At 36.3% G+C, this 18,056-nt stretch overlaps 1 protein-coding gene across 34 annotated transcripts in view; it reads left to right on the forward strand.

The window, feature by feature from the left end:
* LOC127863446 (uncharacterized) overlaps positions 1-18,056 on the forward strand; it is a 453,451-nt gene that overhangs the window by 85,262 nt on the left and 350,133 nt on the right. For 23 of the 34 annotated variants that reach the window (XM_052403181.1, XM_052403188.1, XM_052403144.1 and 20 more), the window contains 8 exons: positions 551-1,533; positions 2,717-3,078; positions 4,258-4,323; positions 5,593-5,991; positions 6,743-7,632; positions 11,844-12,368; positions 14,308-14,434; positions 15,704-17,581. In XM_052403181.1, coding sequence (XP_052259141.1) covers positions 564-1,533; positions 2,717-3,069 — 1,323 coding nt within the window. In that variant the 5' untranslated portion in view covers positions 551-563 and the 3' untranslated portion in view covers positions 3,070-3,078; positions 4,258-4,323; positions 5,593-5,991; ... (2 more) ...; positions 14,308-14,434; positions 15,704-17,581. Of the gene's footprint in view, positions 1-550; positions 1,534-2,716; positions 3,079-3,773; positions 3,831-4,012; positions 4,127-4,257; positions 4,324-5,592; positions 6,316-6,742; positions 7,633-10,188; positions 10,437-11,843; positions 12,369-12,901; positions 12,929-13,890; positions 14,099-14,307; positions 14,435-15,703; positions 17,582-18,056 lie in introns of those variants that run through there. The other 11 variants (XM_052403039.1, XM_052403080.1, XM_052403019.1 and 8 more) reach the window with 11 other exon arrangements.

Genomic DNA, 18,056 nt, shown 5'->3' on the forward strand with positions numbered 1-18,056 from the left:
CTTAATTTGCCATAACTTCTTTATTTATGATCACATTTTATTATTACTTTGACAAAACAACACTTGGAATACCACAATGGATTCCATCCAAACAATTCCCCACACCCCTCCCCCTGAGAATCCCTTTCCCCTCCCCAACCTCCCCCCATTTTTTTTTAAACATCATCTAATAAATTACCCCACCCCACATTATACTCTCACCCCCTACCCCCCCCTACCCCCCCAACCCCCTTTTTTATTTTTGAAAGATTGTCTAATAAATGACCACACCCCACATTATACCCTATCTCAATCCCCCCCCAAAAAAAAAAAATAATGTTTTTTTCCTTTTTTTTATTTTTTTATTTTTGAAAGTTCATCTTATAAATTATTGATTATGAACAATTTCCCCATGATGGCTTATTTTATATTGTCAAGCACTCGAATAGTCAAACGCGCTGTCCTCTGACAGCTCTTGTTATTTGACACTGTATACATGTACTTGTTTGAAGCATTACATTATTTTACTGACTATTCCTTGGTATGTACATTTATTAATTATTTATTTCAGCAAGTGCAGTAAAATGACCCCAATTTCGGAGCTGACCAACTCCCAGCCCACAGACCTACAGGGACTGTCAGAGGAGCTGGAAACTGTCATGGGGGGAATCAAAAGCCTACAGATAAATCAGGAGGCCAGTGTTCAGTCATTGCAGAGAACATACAAGGAACATGGGGCAGTCATGATAGAACAATTGCATGGCAATTTAAATACTAATATAGATAAGTGTTGTAATAGTTCTGTGGGTACATCAAACAAAAATTTAAAAGAGGAAATGTGTTGGAGTGTTCTTTCTATCTTGAATGAATTTGATAATATTACTGTGAAGGAACTAAATAAGATGAAAGATGAAGTTATAAGCATAAAAGGGTCAATTACAAGTTCTATTCATAAATGCACCAGTCTTCACAATGACTTGTTGCAATTTCTTGAAATCGTTCAGAAAATTGGAGATAATAAGGAGCTCTGCCTTATAGCCAGCATAAAATGTAAGCATATAATACAGCAGGCATTGACTCTGCTTGGAAAGTCAGGCAAGGTGTTTAAGGTCCAGGGGAAGTCTGAGTACAATGTGAGAATACCAAGTGATTCAGGCTATAAATGCTATATCTCAGGCATATGTGTTCTTCCCGATGGACAGGTACTGGTTGTAGACTGGGAAAATAAGAATGTCAAGCTGCTGAACCAGCAGTACCAGGTGGTGAGTCACTGGGATGTGAATGCTGGGCCAGTTGACATTTGTTTGATCACACCCAGTGAGGTTGCAGTGACTGTGAATGACCATGATAGCAAGATACATGAGGTCCAGTTTATCACTGTCAACCAGGGAAAGCTTGTTCCTGGCAGGAAGTTTCAGTTACAACATGAATGTAGAGGTATTACCCATCAAAATGGAGACCTTTTTGTCACCTCTGGTCAACAACTGTACAAATACACGCTGAATGGCAAACTGATCTGCAGACTCTACCAAGATAGATCAGCTAATTATACAGGTAAGAATCCTGGTGAATCCATCCTGATAACATGTGTATTATGTACAGGGATTTGTCTAGCCATTGTGGACAAAGGAGTCTAGTCAAATTGTGTTATTTTAAATCCATACAATGACAAATTTGGGAATTTTTATTGACTAAATGAACCGAATTGGGATTTATTTTTTTAATCAACAGATATTGACCCATAAGGCCTTTATCTTTTTTTTTTAAATCATATAAATTATAGTTATATACTTTGTGAGATGAAAATAAAATAAAATTCAGATGTCATAGCAGAAAACCCGCTGATGTATTATAAAAATTTTGTCATATAATTCATATGTGCCCTTTGAATACTACATGTACAGTACATTGTAGCCAAAACAAGATTCAGAACTATTGATATATAAACATGAGTAATGAAGTATTTTGACTATCACTACATGGCATGTCTATAAATAGAAACTGTGTTCCTGGGAAAGAGACACTTTCTGACCCTGTCTTAATTTCATGGCTGTTTAATGATTGTACATGTACAATATGTTTGATAGATTGAACAATTTCATAACACCATATAACAAAGGTACTCTTATGGTTGTATTCTTTTATGAAGCGTTCAAATGTATGTATTAATTATTTTGTAATTATAGTAGTACAGTAATTTAAACATTTTGCTGTTCAAATTGGTTTGGTAACAAACTAGCTAGAAAAGTTTCAATAACTATTGTTTTGAATATTATTTTTCTTGTTATAAACACTTGAAGAACACAAACAACGATGTAACACGGCACATGAATAATGTCTGCTTTGGTCAATTTCACTCATTTCAGTACAAAGTTATCACATGTATTTATGTGTGGGAAATCTATTCATGCTGCACATAGTAACATAAAACATGTTGATTGAACTGTGCAATTGTTTTTGTATGTGTAATTGTTTCCATCTGTGTAATTGTTTTGCTTCAATTTATATCTAACTCACCAGTCGCATTTCAACATGTCAAACGTTAACACAATAGCTCTGCTACTTAAGTTAATTGTCACGCTTAACTATTGAATCATTGAAATGTATGCATATATTTCAAATGTGTAAAGGCCTCTTTATAACAACATATGCGTAATACAATATCACTGCAGTATGTTTAATAAGATTATTTAACATTAACAGTAATTCAATATCTTGATGTTACTCTGTTTTGCAGTAGACAAGTGTGCTGTGAGTCCCACAGGAGACAGGCTGTACATCACCGGCAGGTACCATGACAAGCTTCTCACCCTGGCCGGGGATGGCACACTCCTGGCTACATACTCAGACCCAGCACTACGTGGCCCACTTGGTCTACATGTGACCCCTGCAGGCCAGGTGCTGGTCTGTGGACAATGGTCCAACACTGTACTACAGGTGGGCTGGGAGGGGAAGAGTAAGCTGGCTACTCTGGCTACTGAGAGGCATGGAGTGTGGTACCCAGAGTCAGTCTGCTACAGCAGCACCACATCATCCATCATTGTGGGACTGTGGGAGGACAACAACATCCTGGTGTTCAAAGTGGAATAGTGTGTACATGTATGTATTAGTTGTTGTAATTAGTGATTAGTATTTCAATGACAATGTGTTGTTAAGCATATGAACATAGTAGTGTGTGATGTTACAATACAACATTGTGTGTGTAGTTAAAGATACAAATAATTTATGTGCACATATTGTTATCTGATTATGCAATGTACAGGGTTTTTGTTGGAACATAAGATGTAATGCATATTATGTTATGTTGTCATAACGTTTTTGTCATTATGGTCCTAAATTTTAGTTCTTGTAAACTTTCCATGAAAAAACAAAGCATTTCACATGAAATTTTAACATATAGATGCACATGTACATAGCAACTAGGGCTATTTTTAGACTTTCATTTCTATAAATACCATGCCATGTAAGAAATGTAAATGGATGAATACTTTCATTTATAAAATATGAAATTGTTTAAGTAATCTTTCGAGTAGTATATATTAATACTTTTCGCAATATTTACAGATAGGTAACACTTTTTATGCCCCCTTTCGAAGAAGAGGGGGTACATTGTTTTGCACATATGTCCGTATGTCCGTCCGTCCACCAGATGGTTTCCGGATGATAACTCAAGAACGCTTAGGTCTAGGATCATGAAACTTGATAGGTACATTGATCATGACTTGCAGATGACCCCTATTGATTTTCAGGTCACTAGGTCAAAGGTCAAGGTCACGGTGACTCAACTTAGAAAAATGGTTTCCGGATGATAACTCAAGAACGCTTATGCCTAGGATCATGACACTTCATAGGTACATTGATCATGACTCGCAGATGACCCCTATTGAGTTTCAGGTCACTAGGTCAAAGGTCAAGGTGACTTGACAAAGTAAAATGGTTTCCGGATGATAACTCAAGAAAGCTAACGCCTAGGATCATGAATTTTCATAGGTACATTGATCATGACTTGCAGATGACCCCTATTGATTTTCAGGTCACTAGGTTAAATGTTACAGTGCCAAAAAATGTATTCCCATGATGGCTGCCACCGCAACTGACAGCCCATATCGGGGCATGCATGTTTTACGAACAACAGACCTTGTTAAATGTGAGATTTATTAATTTGTCGTATTTTATGTTGTTGAACATTTGTTATTTATTTTTTATTACATTTATATAAATATGTGTGAGTCCTAAATATAAATACAATAAATACATCAATCTATTCTGCTTTTCCAGTGGCTGCTGAGTCAGGACAACAATGATGAGGATGTGGTGGACAAGAATGACCTGAGTACGCAGAAGGTAAAATAGATGTTTTAATTGAAAGGCCTTTTCTTGGCTACTTTGGGAAAAAAATGCGATTTTGACATTTTTTGTGCGAAAAGTTCATTGATTTCAGCAAAACTAATATAATATAACTCTTTCTAATACTTCAAATTATGAAAATAAAATCACTGTATGATAGTAATATACTTTTCTAGATTTAATTGAAATATAATTGAGATATATTAATCATAAGGCACTTATTAAAAAAAGAAAAACGCTATTCGTATGGGTCCGTTTCACTTGCCCATAAATGTACAAGGAAAAGGCATGCTTGTTTATTTCCTATGTATTATGAATGCAAAACAGATGAGGTGGAAAAGAACAGTATGAATTTACATAAGGTAAACTATCCTTTTTAATTGTTTGTAAACTGTAAACCATTCATATTTGTCTGCATGAAATTCCCTGGTTGAAAAGACTTTCGTGGACACAGTAGTTAAGCGTGGATTGCTCAGTTTGGACAAATAAATGAGGAATTTGTGTCAGTGTGTTTGTGTTAAATTTGTGGATCTGTAAAGCCTTACAATCAATACACAATAATGTCCCAATAAAAATAATGATTTGACTGTGTACCTCCGTATTAAAAATAATAATGATGAATTGGACAATACTGATACGATTTCACAAAAGGTAAAATGACTTATTTTACTTGAGAATCCATAACGCAAACCCTTCTTCAGATCGGGGCTTTCCAAACCTGAGTAACGGAGAATTTCAAAATGGAATTCAAATTAAGCATTGTTCTGTGAAAAGGGGGCTTAATGCATTCAAATTAATTCAGGGACAATATTTTCTGCTTTTGAGGAATTTTTGTTTAAAGGAAATTTCTTCTTAACAAAAATCAAATCTTAGCTGAAATTGTCGTCCCAGGTTAGCCTGTGAGGACAGCACAGGCTTATATGGGACGACACTTTATGCACATGAATTAAGCCCAATTTTCCCAGAACAAGGCTCGAGTTCTTAAGTCGAAATTTATTTGAAAAAAATGCAATAATGTATGTACAATAAAAAATGTATGAAGAGAACCTATTCATGTATTAGGACTTGTTCACAGATTAGTAGAATGGCAATTTTTTACTAATTATAATATTCAGCAATAAATATTAAGATTGTATTAAAACTAAGGAATACACCTGACTAAGAAACGAAAAAATGAATAAAATAAAGCATTACAAACACTAGGTCAAAGGTCAAGGTCACAGTGACAAAAACATATTTTTCATATTGGTTTCCTCCACATTACAGCAACTGCTCAGCACAGAAGATGACTGTCTGATGAAAAGGCTCAGCCGTATCACAGTCCAGTGATGAGGGGGGATGATGCGGTCGTTCCATGTCTTAAGATCACATCATGAAAGACATTTTAGCTGACACTTGGAAGGGAGAGAACTGAAGATCTGCAACAGCATTGAGTTGTTTACCTGAAGTTACTGTTTAATTAATTTAGCTGACATTAACAAGGGAGAGAACTTTTGATCTGCACCAACAATGAGTTGTTGCCCTTGTTGTTATTAAGTTTATGAAGCTGACACTAACAAGGGATATAACTGTAGATCTGCACAAGCAGTGAGTTGTTGCCCTTGTTGCTATTAAGTTTATGAAGCTGACACTAACAAGGGATATAACTGTAGATCTGCACAAGCAGTGAGTTGTTGCCTTTTAGTTGCCTTCTAATTATGTCTGCCACTGTTTGTTGATTTACTTTTAAATGTTTGTCTATTGAAACATGTATCTAAAATAAAACACCTTTGGGGCATTTTAAAAGCTTAGTGATTAATTGAATAAGTACCATTAGAAAACATTACATTTTCCATAATATTTGTGTTGTTATGCAGGACAGAACTGGCAAACACAAATAAATGAGTCGTGCTGTGGGAAATTGGGGCTTAATGCATGTACTCGAATTGTTATTCCATATTCGTCTGCAAAGTGCACAGACTAATAGGGACAACACTTTCCTCTTCAAAGGTATTTTTCGTTGAAAGGAATTGTCCTTTTTATAAAACTCCAGTCTAGTGGGAAAGTGTCCTACCTGATTAGCTTAAGTGGACTTGACATGCTTATTTGAGACGACAACAATTAATATGAGCTGCATATTAGTTTTCGAAATGACATCTTTTCAAGTTGTGGAAAAAATCGTTATTATGAATTTACAGGTTAATATAACATTGACCAACACTTTTAATGTTTTAATACGAAATGATTGGATTGAACAAATTGTCATGCTTTTTTGGGCAAGGAACCAATGCAATGCCTGATTAAAAATTGATGAGAATGAAATGTATCTGTTGAAAACCTTCACATCCTTTCCAATAAAGAGGCATAGTTTGTTATAGAGTGTTCTATGAACTTTTTTGTTAATGTTTCATATCACACATGGTGCTGTTGATTTCAGGTGAGCATGAGCATTGTTATCGAGTTGACGTGGCAACAGCACCAGTCGGACCCCCAGGAGCCTCAGTCCAGGACAACCCTTCCCCTCCCATGACCCATCGCTCCACCCCTTTGACCTCCTGCCTCAAAGCTTCTTTGAACAATACCATTCTGCTGGAATGTCTGAGCAAGTTGAGTTTTCACAAGCTGTTGTCAACATCTGCCGTCTCTGTGTCGATCGATCAGCACTCGAGCCTGAGTAGTTTGTTAAGCTCCAGAGCCGAAAAATAAAAAGTTGGAAACCTTGTTACATGCTTTGTGGGACTAACAGAGCAACAGCAGTAATATGGGAGAAAATCAAGAAACAGTTAAAGAGTGAAAATTGGAAGCATTAGCTATCCACAGGGGCTACTTCTGATTTCAATAGTAGAAGCATAATGGACCATCCTGATTTGTCCTCTAATGCGTCCAAAATGTTCAAAACGAACGTGCTTTTTACGCAGTTGCTGACAAAAAAACTTTGTTATGAACACTCATAGCATGATGAATACATTGAGTGTGGTTCAGGCGCAAATTCTGCCCATCATCATTAACAAGGTGCTTAAGGTGCATCCATCAGGGTTGTTACAAGTACTTCACACTCCAAGACAAAACGGCCTCGCATTGAATAGACACTAGATAAAGCTTGAAAAATGACAGCAGTTTTGTTGTGTGGTCAAGTATGCCCTTTGACTCTCAACCCGACATAAGGTAGAACTCAAACCGGCCCTCAGCAATATCAGCAAGGCTAGCAGTTTTGTTGTTTGGTCCAGTATGCCCTTTGACTCTCAACCCGACATTAGGTAGAACTCAAACTCGGCCCTCAGCAATATCAGCGAGGCAAGCATGTCATCTCACCTTCTTCAGCCTCAGGTGAGACCATACAGTTTTATTTATATTGAAAATTAGGGCTGATTATTCAGTTCCATTTCTAATCTCAAAACATCTATATTTTAACATAATTACTGGTTAAAATTCCCAATTGACAGTTTGCCATAAAAAAGGACACTTTTCACAGAGCTAGCCCCTAGTTCTAGCGCATGTCTAAGTCTTTTAGAAGAATTACTCGCTTAATATTCTTATTTCACTAAGTTATTACTATTTTGAAGTTATAGATGTTTTAAAAATTGTTTATGTTGTTTATTTCACAAAAACTGTGAAACCATTTATTTTCGTCAGCTCGAAATTGTGTGTTGAAGAAAAATGACTATTTCATCAGCACTTCAATTTATTAATTTATGATTAAACAAAATTAACAAAATTGTGTCAGTAAATACCCAGTTTGTTTTTAGTACATTTCCGCGATAAATTGCGGTGGGAAAAATGGGAAAACCCTTGAGAGTAACTTGCAAGAGGTAGACCATGTTTAGCACATGTAAATTCACTAGTCTTTTATTATCAGGTTAATTTTTTTTGTGTTATTGGTCACTGTCGTTACTAGCCCTTCCTTACTGTATGCCATTAACAAGTTCATTGTTATGAATGAAGCTGATTGGTGGGACTGAATAACTGTTTACATACCATTTTTAACCAGGTTTTCCGAAGGAAAAAACTGGTTATTAGATTGGCGAATGCGGGCTGGCTGGCTGGCTGGCTGGCTGGCTGGCTGGCTGGCTGGCTGGCTGGCTGGCTGGCTGGCTGGCTGGCTGGCTGGCGGGCGGGCTGGCGGGCAGGCGGAACAAGCTTGTCCGGGCCATAACTTTGTCGTTCATTGTGAGATTTTAAAATCATTTGGCACATTTGTTAACCATCATTAGACGGTGTGTCGCGCGAAACAATTACATCAATATCTCCAAGGTCAAGGTCACACTTTGAGTTCAAAGGTAAAAAATAGCCATAAATGAGCTTGTCTGGGCTATAACTATGTCATTCATTATGAGATTTTAAAATCATTTGGCACATTTGTTCACCATCATGGGACGGTGTGTCGCAAGAAAGAATCACGTCAATATCTCCAATGTCAAGGTCGCCACGACTAAAAATAGATTTATTTTAAAACAAACTAACAAAGGGGGTTAATTTTGTTTGTTCATTTCAAAAGTTCAGTTTGAGTTGTCTCCCTTTATCAGATTTTTGTTCACAATGAAAACCTGGTTTTGTGACAATTTTTTCCCTTGTTCTAATATTAATATATACAGGGATCATATTTTCCCGCAACATCAATCGGTCCGGATATAAATGGGGAAAAGTATCCGAAAATGTGTATCCGAAATCATGACAAATTACGTTAAAATATATACCATTGATTTTGCCATTCATGAAGGTGGTATAATACATGTACAAGTAAAATTCCCTTAGGCATTTTTTTTAAAAACGAAACGAGTTTTCTTAACTGGTTTTAGCATTTGCTATTTCATTGTTGTTTCGTGTGCTGTTTTATCAGACTTTTTTCATCGTTGTCGATATTATTAACCTGTGTAAGTATATACCGATGTTTTAAATTGATGTCGACTCGATAATATCTTACAAACATGAACTGAACCAAACAAATGTCTGTGCGTAGGTTGGCTACTGACAACAACAAATGAAATAATTAAGAAATAATTTGTTGTCAAATAACCCACGTCCGATTGTTTAGATGCGTAGGGATATAATCACGAGAGCGAAGCATTTGAAACCACGCATCTAATTTTCCCGTCGTGAGTTATTCAACAACAAAGTAAAAAGTACACGAATTATTTCTATTCTAACACGGTTTTACTAAAGATTTATTCAATGTATATTATTTTTCTTGTGTACTATTTTATGTGAAGTTCCGCCCATAAAAATAACTTTCGGCTGTTCTGTCGATTAGATCCGCGACTTTCATTCATAATTATATTACCCGATAATTACGCTGGTGGAAAATGTATTGGCATGTTTCGTTTAGTTACAGCGCGTGCATTCAGATGCGTCTTTTCGGATGCGTCTTTAATCCGCTGTTCACAAGTTTTTGATTCTTGGTCTGACGTGCAATAAACCGGCCCTGACCGGTTTAGAGACTGCAGCGAATGGTTTATCACATCTAATCGAGATAAGAATGTCATTAGGGTGTGTTAGCAAGTACACTGTGTAATCGATTTCATGACATGGGATTATTAATAGCAAACAGAATCGGACCGACTGTTTGGGATTTTCAATCGGTCTTTCATGACCCCAATCGGTCTAGGACCGACAAAACCGAAAAAAATATGATCCCTGAATATATATCCTATAATTGAATATAATTTATGGCAATTTATTACAGAATGTTTAACTACATGTATATCAGACAAAAATGTCAATGAATTAAACAAATTTGAATTGATACACAAACATTAGATAATAGTAAATGTACGTAAACGCAAACAATCAAACACACATTAAAACTTGTTTTATTTCTTTGTAATTAAAATTCAGAATGTATATCAGTCAGTTGTTGAGCATAAAGCGTTATTGTCTTTGATCCAGATCCGCAATTTGGCTGCAACACCCCTGAAAACACACACAACGGATAATACAGATGTAAACAATTAACGCTAATCATTACTATTGTACCTTAGTGAAGTCAATGTTTTCCATACAGCTTTTGGATTGTAATTGGATTTGATTATAGTTTAAATCAGAGCCCAGATGTTTGCGAGAAACAATGGTGCTATATTGCTTTTATATCCCAATGCACACAATTTCAACACTAGAAGTGAAACTTTAAATCTAAGGTGTGTCCTACAAAAAGATGGCATAGTTTTAACCAGAATAGGCAATAATGACTATTAAAAGTATAAAAGTCCCCTGTAGCAAGATAGAATGTGGTACACTGAATTCACCACAGACATCCATCTGTATTTCTGTATCTGTGTCTAATCCATAGCCAAACGTGTGTGATCAAGTACTCATCCACTTACAGTATTCAACTCACATCTATTTGTTTCATAAGATATGCTATACAGTTGTATAGTCTCACATTTAAAGTTGAAAAAAGTATCACATTTAACATTGTATAGTCTCACATTTAAACTTGTATAGTTTCACCTTTAAAGGTGTACAGTGTAACATTTTAATTTGTTTAGTCACACATTTAAAGTTGTTATAGTCTCAAATGTAAAGTTGTATATGTTCACTTTTAAAGGGGTACAGTCTAACATTTTAAGTTGTGTAGTGTCACATTTAAAGTTGTATTGCTCAATCTCATATTAAAGGGGTCATCCAACAGATTTTGGCATGTATTGAATGAAGCATGTCATTAAATGCTTTATGTTGATAAATTTAAACATTTGACCCAAATATCTCCAGAAAAAACACACAAGTATACAACTTTAAAAAAGAAAAACATGTCCTTATATATATGACCTTTGACCTTAAAGGATGACCTTGACCTTTCACCACTCAAAATGTGCAGCTCAATGAGAAACACATGCATGTCAAGTATCAAGTTGCTAGCTTCAATATTTCTAAAGTGACATATATTTGACCTTTGACCTTAAAGGATGACCTTGACCTTGATCTTTTACAACTCAAAATGTGCAGCTCTCTGTGATACACATGCAGGCCAAATATGAAGTTGCTATCTTTTATTATTGCAAAAGGTATGGCAAATGTTAAAGTTGGAGCAAACCAACAGACCAACAGACAGACCAACAGACAGGGCAAAGACAATATGTCCTCCACTATAGTGGTGGGGCAAAAAAAAACACCCTCAACAGGGCTCCAACAACTGACCCCTGGAGTCCTGGAGTTAAAAGTCTCCCGCCTAGACCACTCGACCATCCATGTTTATGCTCAGAGCGGATGTATATTTACCTATATAAGCAATCCTCGTAGTTTCCCAAAATATAACTACAACAACTGTTACAGAACTTTCCAAATTATTCAACCGTTTCGCGTCGCATGACGCTTTATAATTCGTCTTCAAATCATCAAAAGATGCATATGATGGACATTTAAAAGCATTGTTAATTGTCAGTATTACTATTTCCTCAAAAATATCATGAAAAAAGAAAATTTGTGAATCTGAAACAACTTTTTTTAATTATGTCAATGTACCAATCTGTTGGACTGCCCCTTTAAAAGTAATGCAGTCTCACATTTGAAGTTTTTTATCTCACATGTTAAGGTTTCCTTTTCAGCAAACAGTATTAGCCAACAAGACAAACCTCGTTGAAGTAAATGTTGATGGCAATCCGCGCCCCCTTCTTTAACAAATACTACAACTTGCTCAAGAAATTAAGTACCAAGACGCCTTGCATCAGCCTAGCACGCCACATCTTCTCCAATGTTGGCTACAGCAACACTTCAAATCGCAGAGCCTTGATGAGTCCGACTTTCATCCCATCGTTGATGTTGCTTAGCAACGATTCAATGCTGGACATGGACAACTTGTTCCAGACGAGTTGCTGAAGTGGAAAAGATTTGTCATTACACAGCAGATAGAGCAGGCGTTAAGTGACTTTCTGTAAATGTGACTGACCTCCATATGTTGCTCTGAAATAATGTGAACCTGACGCCTGAGGAGCAGTCTGTGATTGACGCCATTTAGCAGCAGCTGTTTACTGACATACCCGATTTTGGGTTTGTTGAATTTGGCATCTGGACTTGCATCATCTCTGTCTGTATCCCATTCAAAGAAGCAGCAACATTAACAACAACAACAGGTAGTAGTTCCGCCTCGCTCTTGGAAAATAGGGCTTAATGCATGAGGATAGTGTTGTCCCAGAAAATCATGTAAAGTTTGCTCAGGCAAATCAGAGGCAACCCTTTCTGAATAAACCTTTAACAAAATATTCCATAAAAGCAGAAATATCATAACTGAAAAGATGTACAGACTGCACAGGCATATCTGGGACAGCACTAGCCACATGCATTATGCCCCGTTTTTACATTTTGCGTGAATTGGTATATAACTGTGTTTACCTGTAATGGAAAATGTCTACACCGAACAGCCTTTTAACTGATATCGTATGAAGTAAGCAGTATGTTTAATGTTTTTACTTTTTGTTCTACATGTATATCATTCTAGGTTAAGGGTTAAGGTAGCATAGCTTTGACGTGGTATATAACAATCATGTTGTATTAGTCATTGATACATAGGTCGCTTTATATATTGCATTATATTATCTGATCGTCCATGCGATATTTTAAGTTTCTCTAAATTTTCGCCACATTATTTGTTGTTTCTATATTTTCGGACACCTGCAGTTTTGGAATATGTTTGGTATCAACATTTTTGGACAAACATTCATTTTTATTTTGTTTAACTGTCTGAAAACTTAGATTAATTATGGTAGTATAGATTCAACGTCACTTACAGCGAATAGTTTTAAGCAGAATATGCAATATTAACACGTAAAATTATGAAGGCCCTGTTAGCAAGATAGAGTATCATATACTGAATTAACCATAAACGTCCATCTGTATTTCTGCATTTCTGTCTAATCCATAGAAAACAACGTGTGTGATCAAGTACTCATACACTGACAGTATTAAACTCATATCTATTGATTCTTATGATATGCCATACAGTTGATAATCTTAAACTTTAAAGTTAGAAAATGTTTTACATTTAAAGTTGTAGAGTTTCACATTTAAAGTTGCTTGACTCATGTTAAACCTGGTACTCTAACATAGTGTCACATTAAAAATTAGATTGTCTCAAATTAAAAATTGTACAGTTTCACATTAAAAATTGTATAGTATCAAACGTAAATTTTTCTTTCTTTGCAAATATTATTAACCAACAAGATAAACATTAATGAATTTTAGAGGTGCATATCTTCATGAAAATATATTATATACTTTAAACATTTTCTTAACAAAAGAAACGTACGATAGGGAGATTTTAGGTCAAATTTGGGAAAATATTTACTTTTTTCAATTAGGAATGGGTCCCTTTAAGGCTCTACATTTGAATGAAAAAAAAATACAGTATACTTTTTGAGATTGGGAATCTGCCCCAAAAGTGAGCAAAAAATCCAGTGGTATCAATCCCAACTTATATTTTAAAGGGAGCACTGTTGAAAAAATATAATATGCCCTCAGGGCATAGATATACCACCTTATAGTCATTTTTGTAAATCGGAAATTCCAAAACCAAACAGTGCAAATAAAGCAGAGAGGAAAATGACAAAAAAAATATACTACACATCTGTGTTATATTTATATAAAAAAAATTAAATTTTAAATAATGCCATCCCAGCATCGATTTTACTTAGCAACAATTTAATGCTGTGAATCGACAAATTGTTTCAGACGAGTCGCTTAAACAGAAACTATCTGATCCAACAGATAGAGCAGGCGTTGCGTGACTTGTTCCTTATTGCGACTGACCTCTTGGAAAATAAATAATAAATAAAAGTTGATCTGATATCAGTTTTAGTCATAAAAGGTCAGAACATAGTTTTGTCTATTTTTGGGCCAAAATTCAAACCCTGAACCAAAAGTTTCTCCTTGCATAATTAAAATATCTGCTTAAATCGAATTGTTGAATTCTCTTTAATTTGAGTAAAAAAATATTTAAATGCATTCAGCACATTTAAAAATTATTTTCTTCATTTATTTTCAATATTTAATTTAATTCCTGCATTTTGTTTTAAGAGCCTGTTCCTCCTGGTCCAGGACCTTTGGACAAATGTTCAAATAGTACTACCCACAGGATGAAGCCACTCTGAATCCGGGGCTCCATACTTTCTTGGCCAGGGGCCAAGACTACCTCGTCAATAAGGTATGTTGGTAATGTAATTTACCATGTATAATGTGTAGTATTTTACTCCAAATGTCAATGAAAATAGTTTGTGTGTGTTTAATATTAATAAAACTCTATTCTTACTGCTAACTAAAACAAATCATTTATGTAATTGTAAACTATTTATAATAGCTGCCATTTGTATTGCCTTGAAAGGGCTTGGTGGGAGTGGGAGCATACAAATTTGTCCTTGTCTGTAATTCTCCCTGTCCTTCCTTTCATCCTTATTTAAGTCCCAAAGGGACATATAATGTTTGTATCAAGTTTTTAGTTTTTATCTCATTTGTATGAAGATCCATCAAACATACTTTATTTCTTAAATATATTTTTAATCAAACAACATTGATTGACTTCTAATATAACTGATGCCATTATTGAGAATAATCAAAAAGGAACATTTGTTTGCTTTTGGGGTAAGACAGTCAATTATTGTTTTCAGTGGAGTGAGGAAGTTTACATGTTTCCGCAGGTGCTCGTAAACATATCTATTTTCTTACTTTGCTGAGAAAAAGAATTCACAGTATTACCCCAAAAGCTAAAAAATTTCCCATTTAAGTTAAATTTACAAGGACTATTAACCCATTTATGCCTAGCGTCTGGAAAAAAGGCCTTGGTCAGCAGCGTAGACCTGATTAATAGAATAAGTACAATAAAAAAATATTAAATGTTTAACCAGATGGTTTTCCTTCTTTTTGTTATGCAGCAAAAAATTGGCTAATAGATAAATAAGCTGTGATGTGGAAAAAAGGGGCCTTAATTATGCATGTGCTTAAATTGTTGTCACAGATTAGCCTGTGCAGCCCACACAGGCTAATCATGGACAACACTTTCCTCTTAAAGGTATTTTTCATTGAACAAATAATCCTCTTTATGAAAATCCAGTCTAGTCAGAAATTACCCGCCCTTATTAGCTTGTGTGAATTTCACATGCTAATCTGGGACGACACTTTCTAACATTAGTGATCCGCATATTGGCTTATGAAAATACATCTCTGAAAATGGAGTAAAGATAATAGATATAAATGGACAGATAATTATAGCATAAGCCAACACTTTTCTTGTTTTTATACAAAATGACTTAATTGTATTTATTTTCATGCTATTAAGGACAAGGAACCAATAAAATGCCAGATTAGAAATTCATGTTGTTGAAAACCTTCCCAGCCAGTCAAGAGGCATAATTTGTGATAGATTGAACAATAATTTGCAACAAGTTCCTATCACCCACTGTGTTGTTGTTGTTTGAAGCAGAGCACCAGCATTGATATCGAGTTGGCCCAGCAACCGCACCAGTCCCGCCTGCAGGAGCCCCAGTCCAGAACGACCGTTCCCCTCCCTTGACTTCTAACTCCTCTCCCTTGACCGCCTGCCTCAAAAAGTCAGCATCGTTGAACAACTCCGTTCTGCAGGAAATTCTGAGCATGATTCTGTTCTGAACAAACGCAATGCCCACGTCACGTTTTCCAAACATAAGCCTGGGTAGTTTTGTTAAGCTAGAGTTCCGCGTGGGCCTGAAAGGGACAAGTGTTACAGACACGCAAAGTTATAGCAGTAGTTATGGGAACGCTAACAGTCAGTTGTTGCTGTTGGACATCACAACAAATATCATGAAGAATAAAAAGTTCAATAACTTGTTCCAATCTTTATGGGACAAACAGAAATTGAACGGAAGAAAATCAAGGAACAATAAAAGCGTAAGCTTTCCTAGTGGGATACATCTGCTGCTGATAGTTTGAACAACAGTAGGGTTACGGATTGTCCTCTCAGCGGCCTGAATATCATAATAGAACGGACTTTTGGCAATATTTCTGACAAAGAAAGGTAATAATGACTTGGTTGTGAATACCCAGAGCACGATACATCCATGCTGACAAAGAACCCGGTAATGACTTGGTTGTGAACACCCAGAGCGGGATACATCCATGCTGACGCAGTAAGGCAGTAATGACTTGGTTGTGAACACCCAGAGCACAATACATCCATGCTGATACAGAAAGGCAGTAATGACTTGGTTGTGAACACCCAGAGCACAATACATACATGCTGACACAGAAAGGCAGTATGACTTGGCTGTGAACACAGAACACAATACACCCATGCTGACACAGAAAGGCAGTAATGACTTGGTTGTGAACACCCAGAGCAAGATATTTCCATGCTGACACAGAAAGGCAGTAATGACTATGCTGTGAACACCTTGAGCACAATACATCCATGCTGACACAGAAAGGCAGTAATGACTTGGTTGTGAACACCCAGAGCACGATACATCCATGCTGACACAGAAAGGCAGTATGACTTGGCTGTGAACACAGAACACAATACACCCATGCTGACACAGAAAGGCAGTAATGACTTGGTTGTGAACACCCAGAGCAAGATATTTCCATGCTGACACAGAAAGGCAGTAATGACTATGCTGTGAACACCTTGAGCAAGATATATCCTTGCTAACTCATAAAGGCAGTAATAACTATGCTGTGAACACCCGGAGCATAATACATCCATGCTGACACAGAAAGGCAGTAATGACTATGATGTGAACACCCAGAGCAAGATATATCTATGCTGACACAGAAAGGCAGTAATGACTATGCTGTGAACACCCAGAGCACAATACATCCATGCTGAAACAGAAAGGCAGTAATGACTTGGTTGTGAACACAGAGCACAATACATCCTTGTTGACACAGAAAGGCAGTAATGACTTTGCAGTGAACTCAGAGCACGATACATCAATGCTGACACAGAAAGGCAGTAATGACTTGGATGTAAACACCCAGAGCACAATACATCCATGATTACACAGAAAGGCAGTAAAGACTTGGTTGTTAACACTAAGATATCCATACATCCATGGGGTGTGCCACAGACGAAAATTACGCCCACCATTTTGAACAAGGTGCTTAAAGTGAACATGTCTGGTTTTGTTATGAGCACTTAGCACTCCGAGTCCAAAAGGCCTCACATTGAATTGATGCAAGAGAAGGCTTTGAAAAATAACAGCAGTTTTGTTGTGTGGTCCAGTACGCCCTTCGACTCGCAACCTGAAGAAAGCAGAACTCAAACTCGGCTCTTAGCAATATCAGCAAGGTCAGCATGTCATCTCAGCTTCTAGAGCTTCAGGTGAGACCTTACAGTGTTAATTATTTTGTTGAAATTTTGGGGCCGAAATTCAGCCCCATTCTTATCTCAAAAAGTCTATATTTATGATAACTGGCTTAAGTTCTCAATTCATGGTTTTCCGGAAGAAAAAGAATGTTTTGATAGGTTGCAACATTGAGTAAATCAGAACTCAAATTCCGCCTTTGGCAATATCGGCAAGGCCAGCATATCAGCTCAGCTTCTTGAGCTTCAGGTAAGATCATACAGTGTTATTCATTTTGTCGAAGTCGGGGCCAAACTTGAGTCCCATTCCTAATCCTAAACAGTTTATTTTTTCCATAATTACTGGCTAAAGTTCTCAATTCAAGGTTTGACCCCAAACAATGTTTTAATAGGTTACAAATTGAGTTTGTTTCCTTATGCAGCTCTATACCGGTAAGTTGAACCTTAGTTCAATTTATCTTGATAGCACTTATTCTCAATTTTTAAATTATGT

The sequence above is a fragment of the Dreissena polymorpha genome, chromosome 1 (assembly GCF_020536995.1).
Source record: "Dreissena polymorpha isolate Duluth1 chromosome 1, UMN_Dpol_1.0, whole genome shotgun sequence".
NCBI lineage: Eukaryota > Metazoa > Mollusca > Bivalvia > Myida > Dreissenidae > Dreissena > Dreissena polymorpha.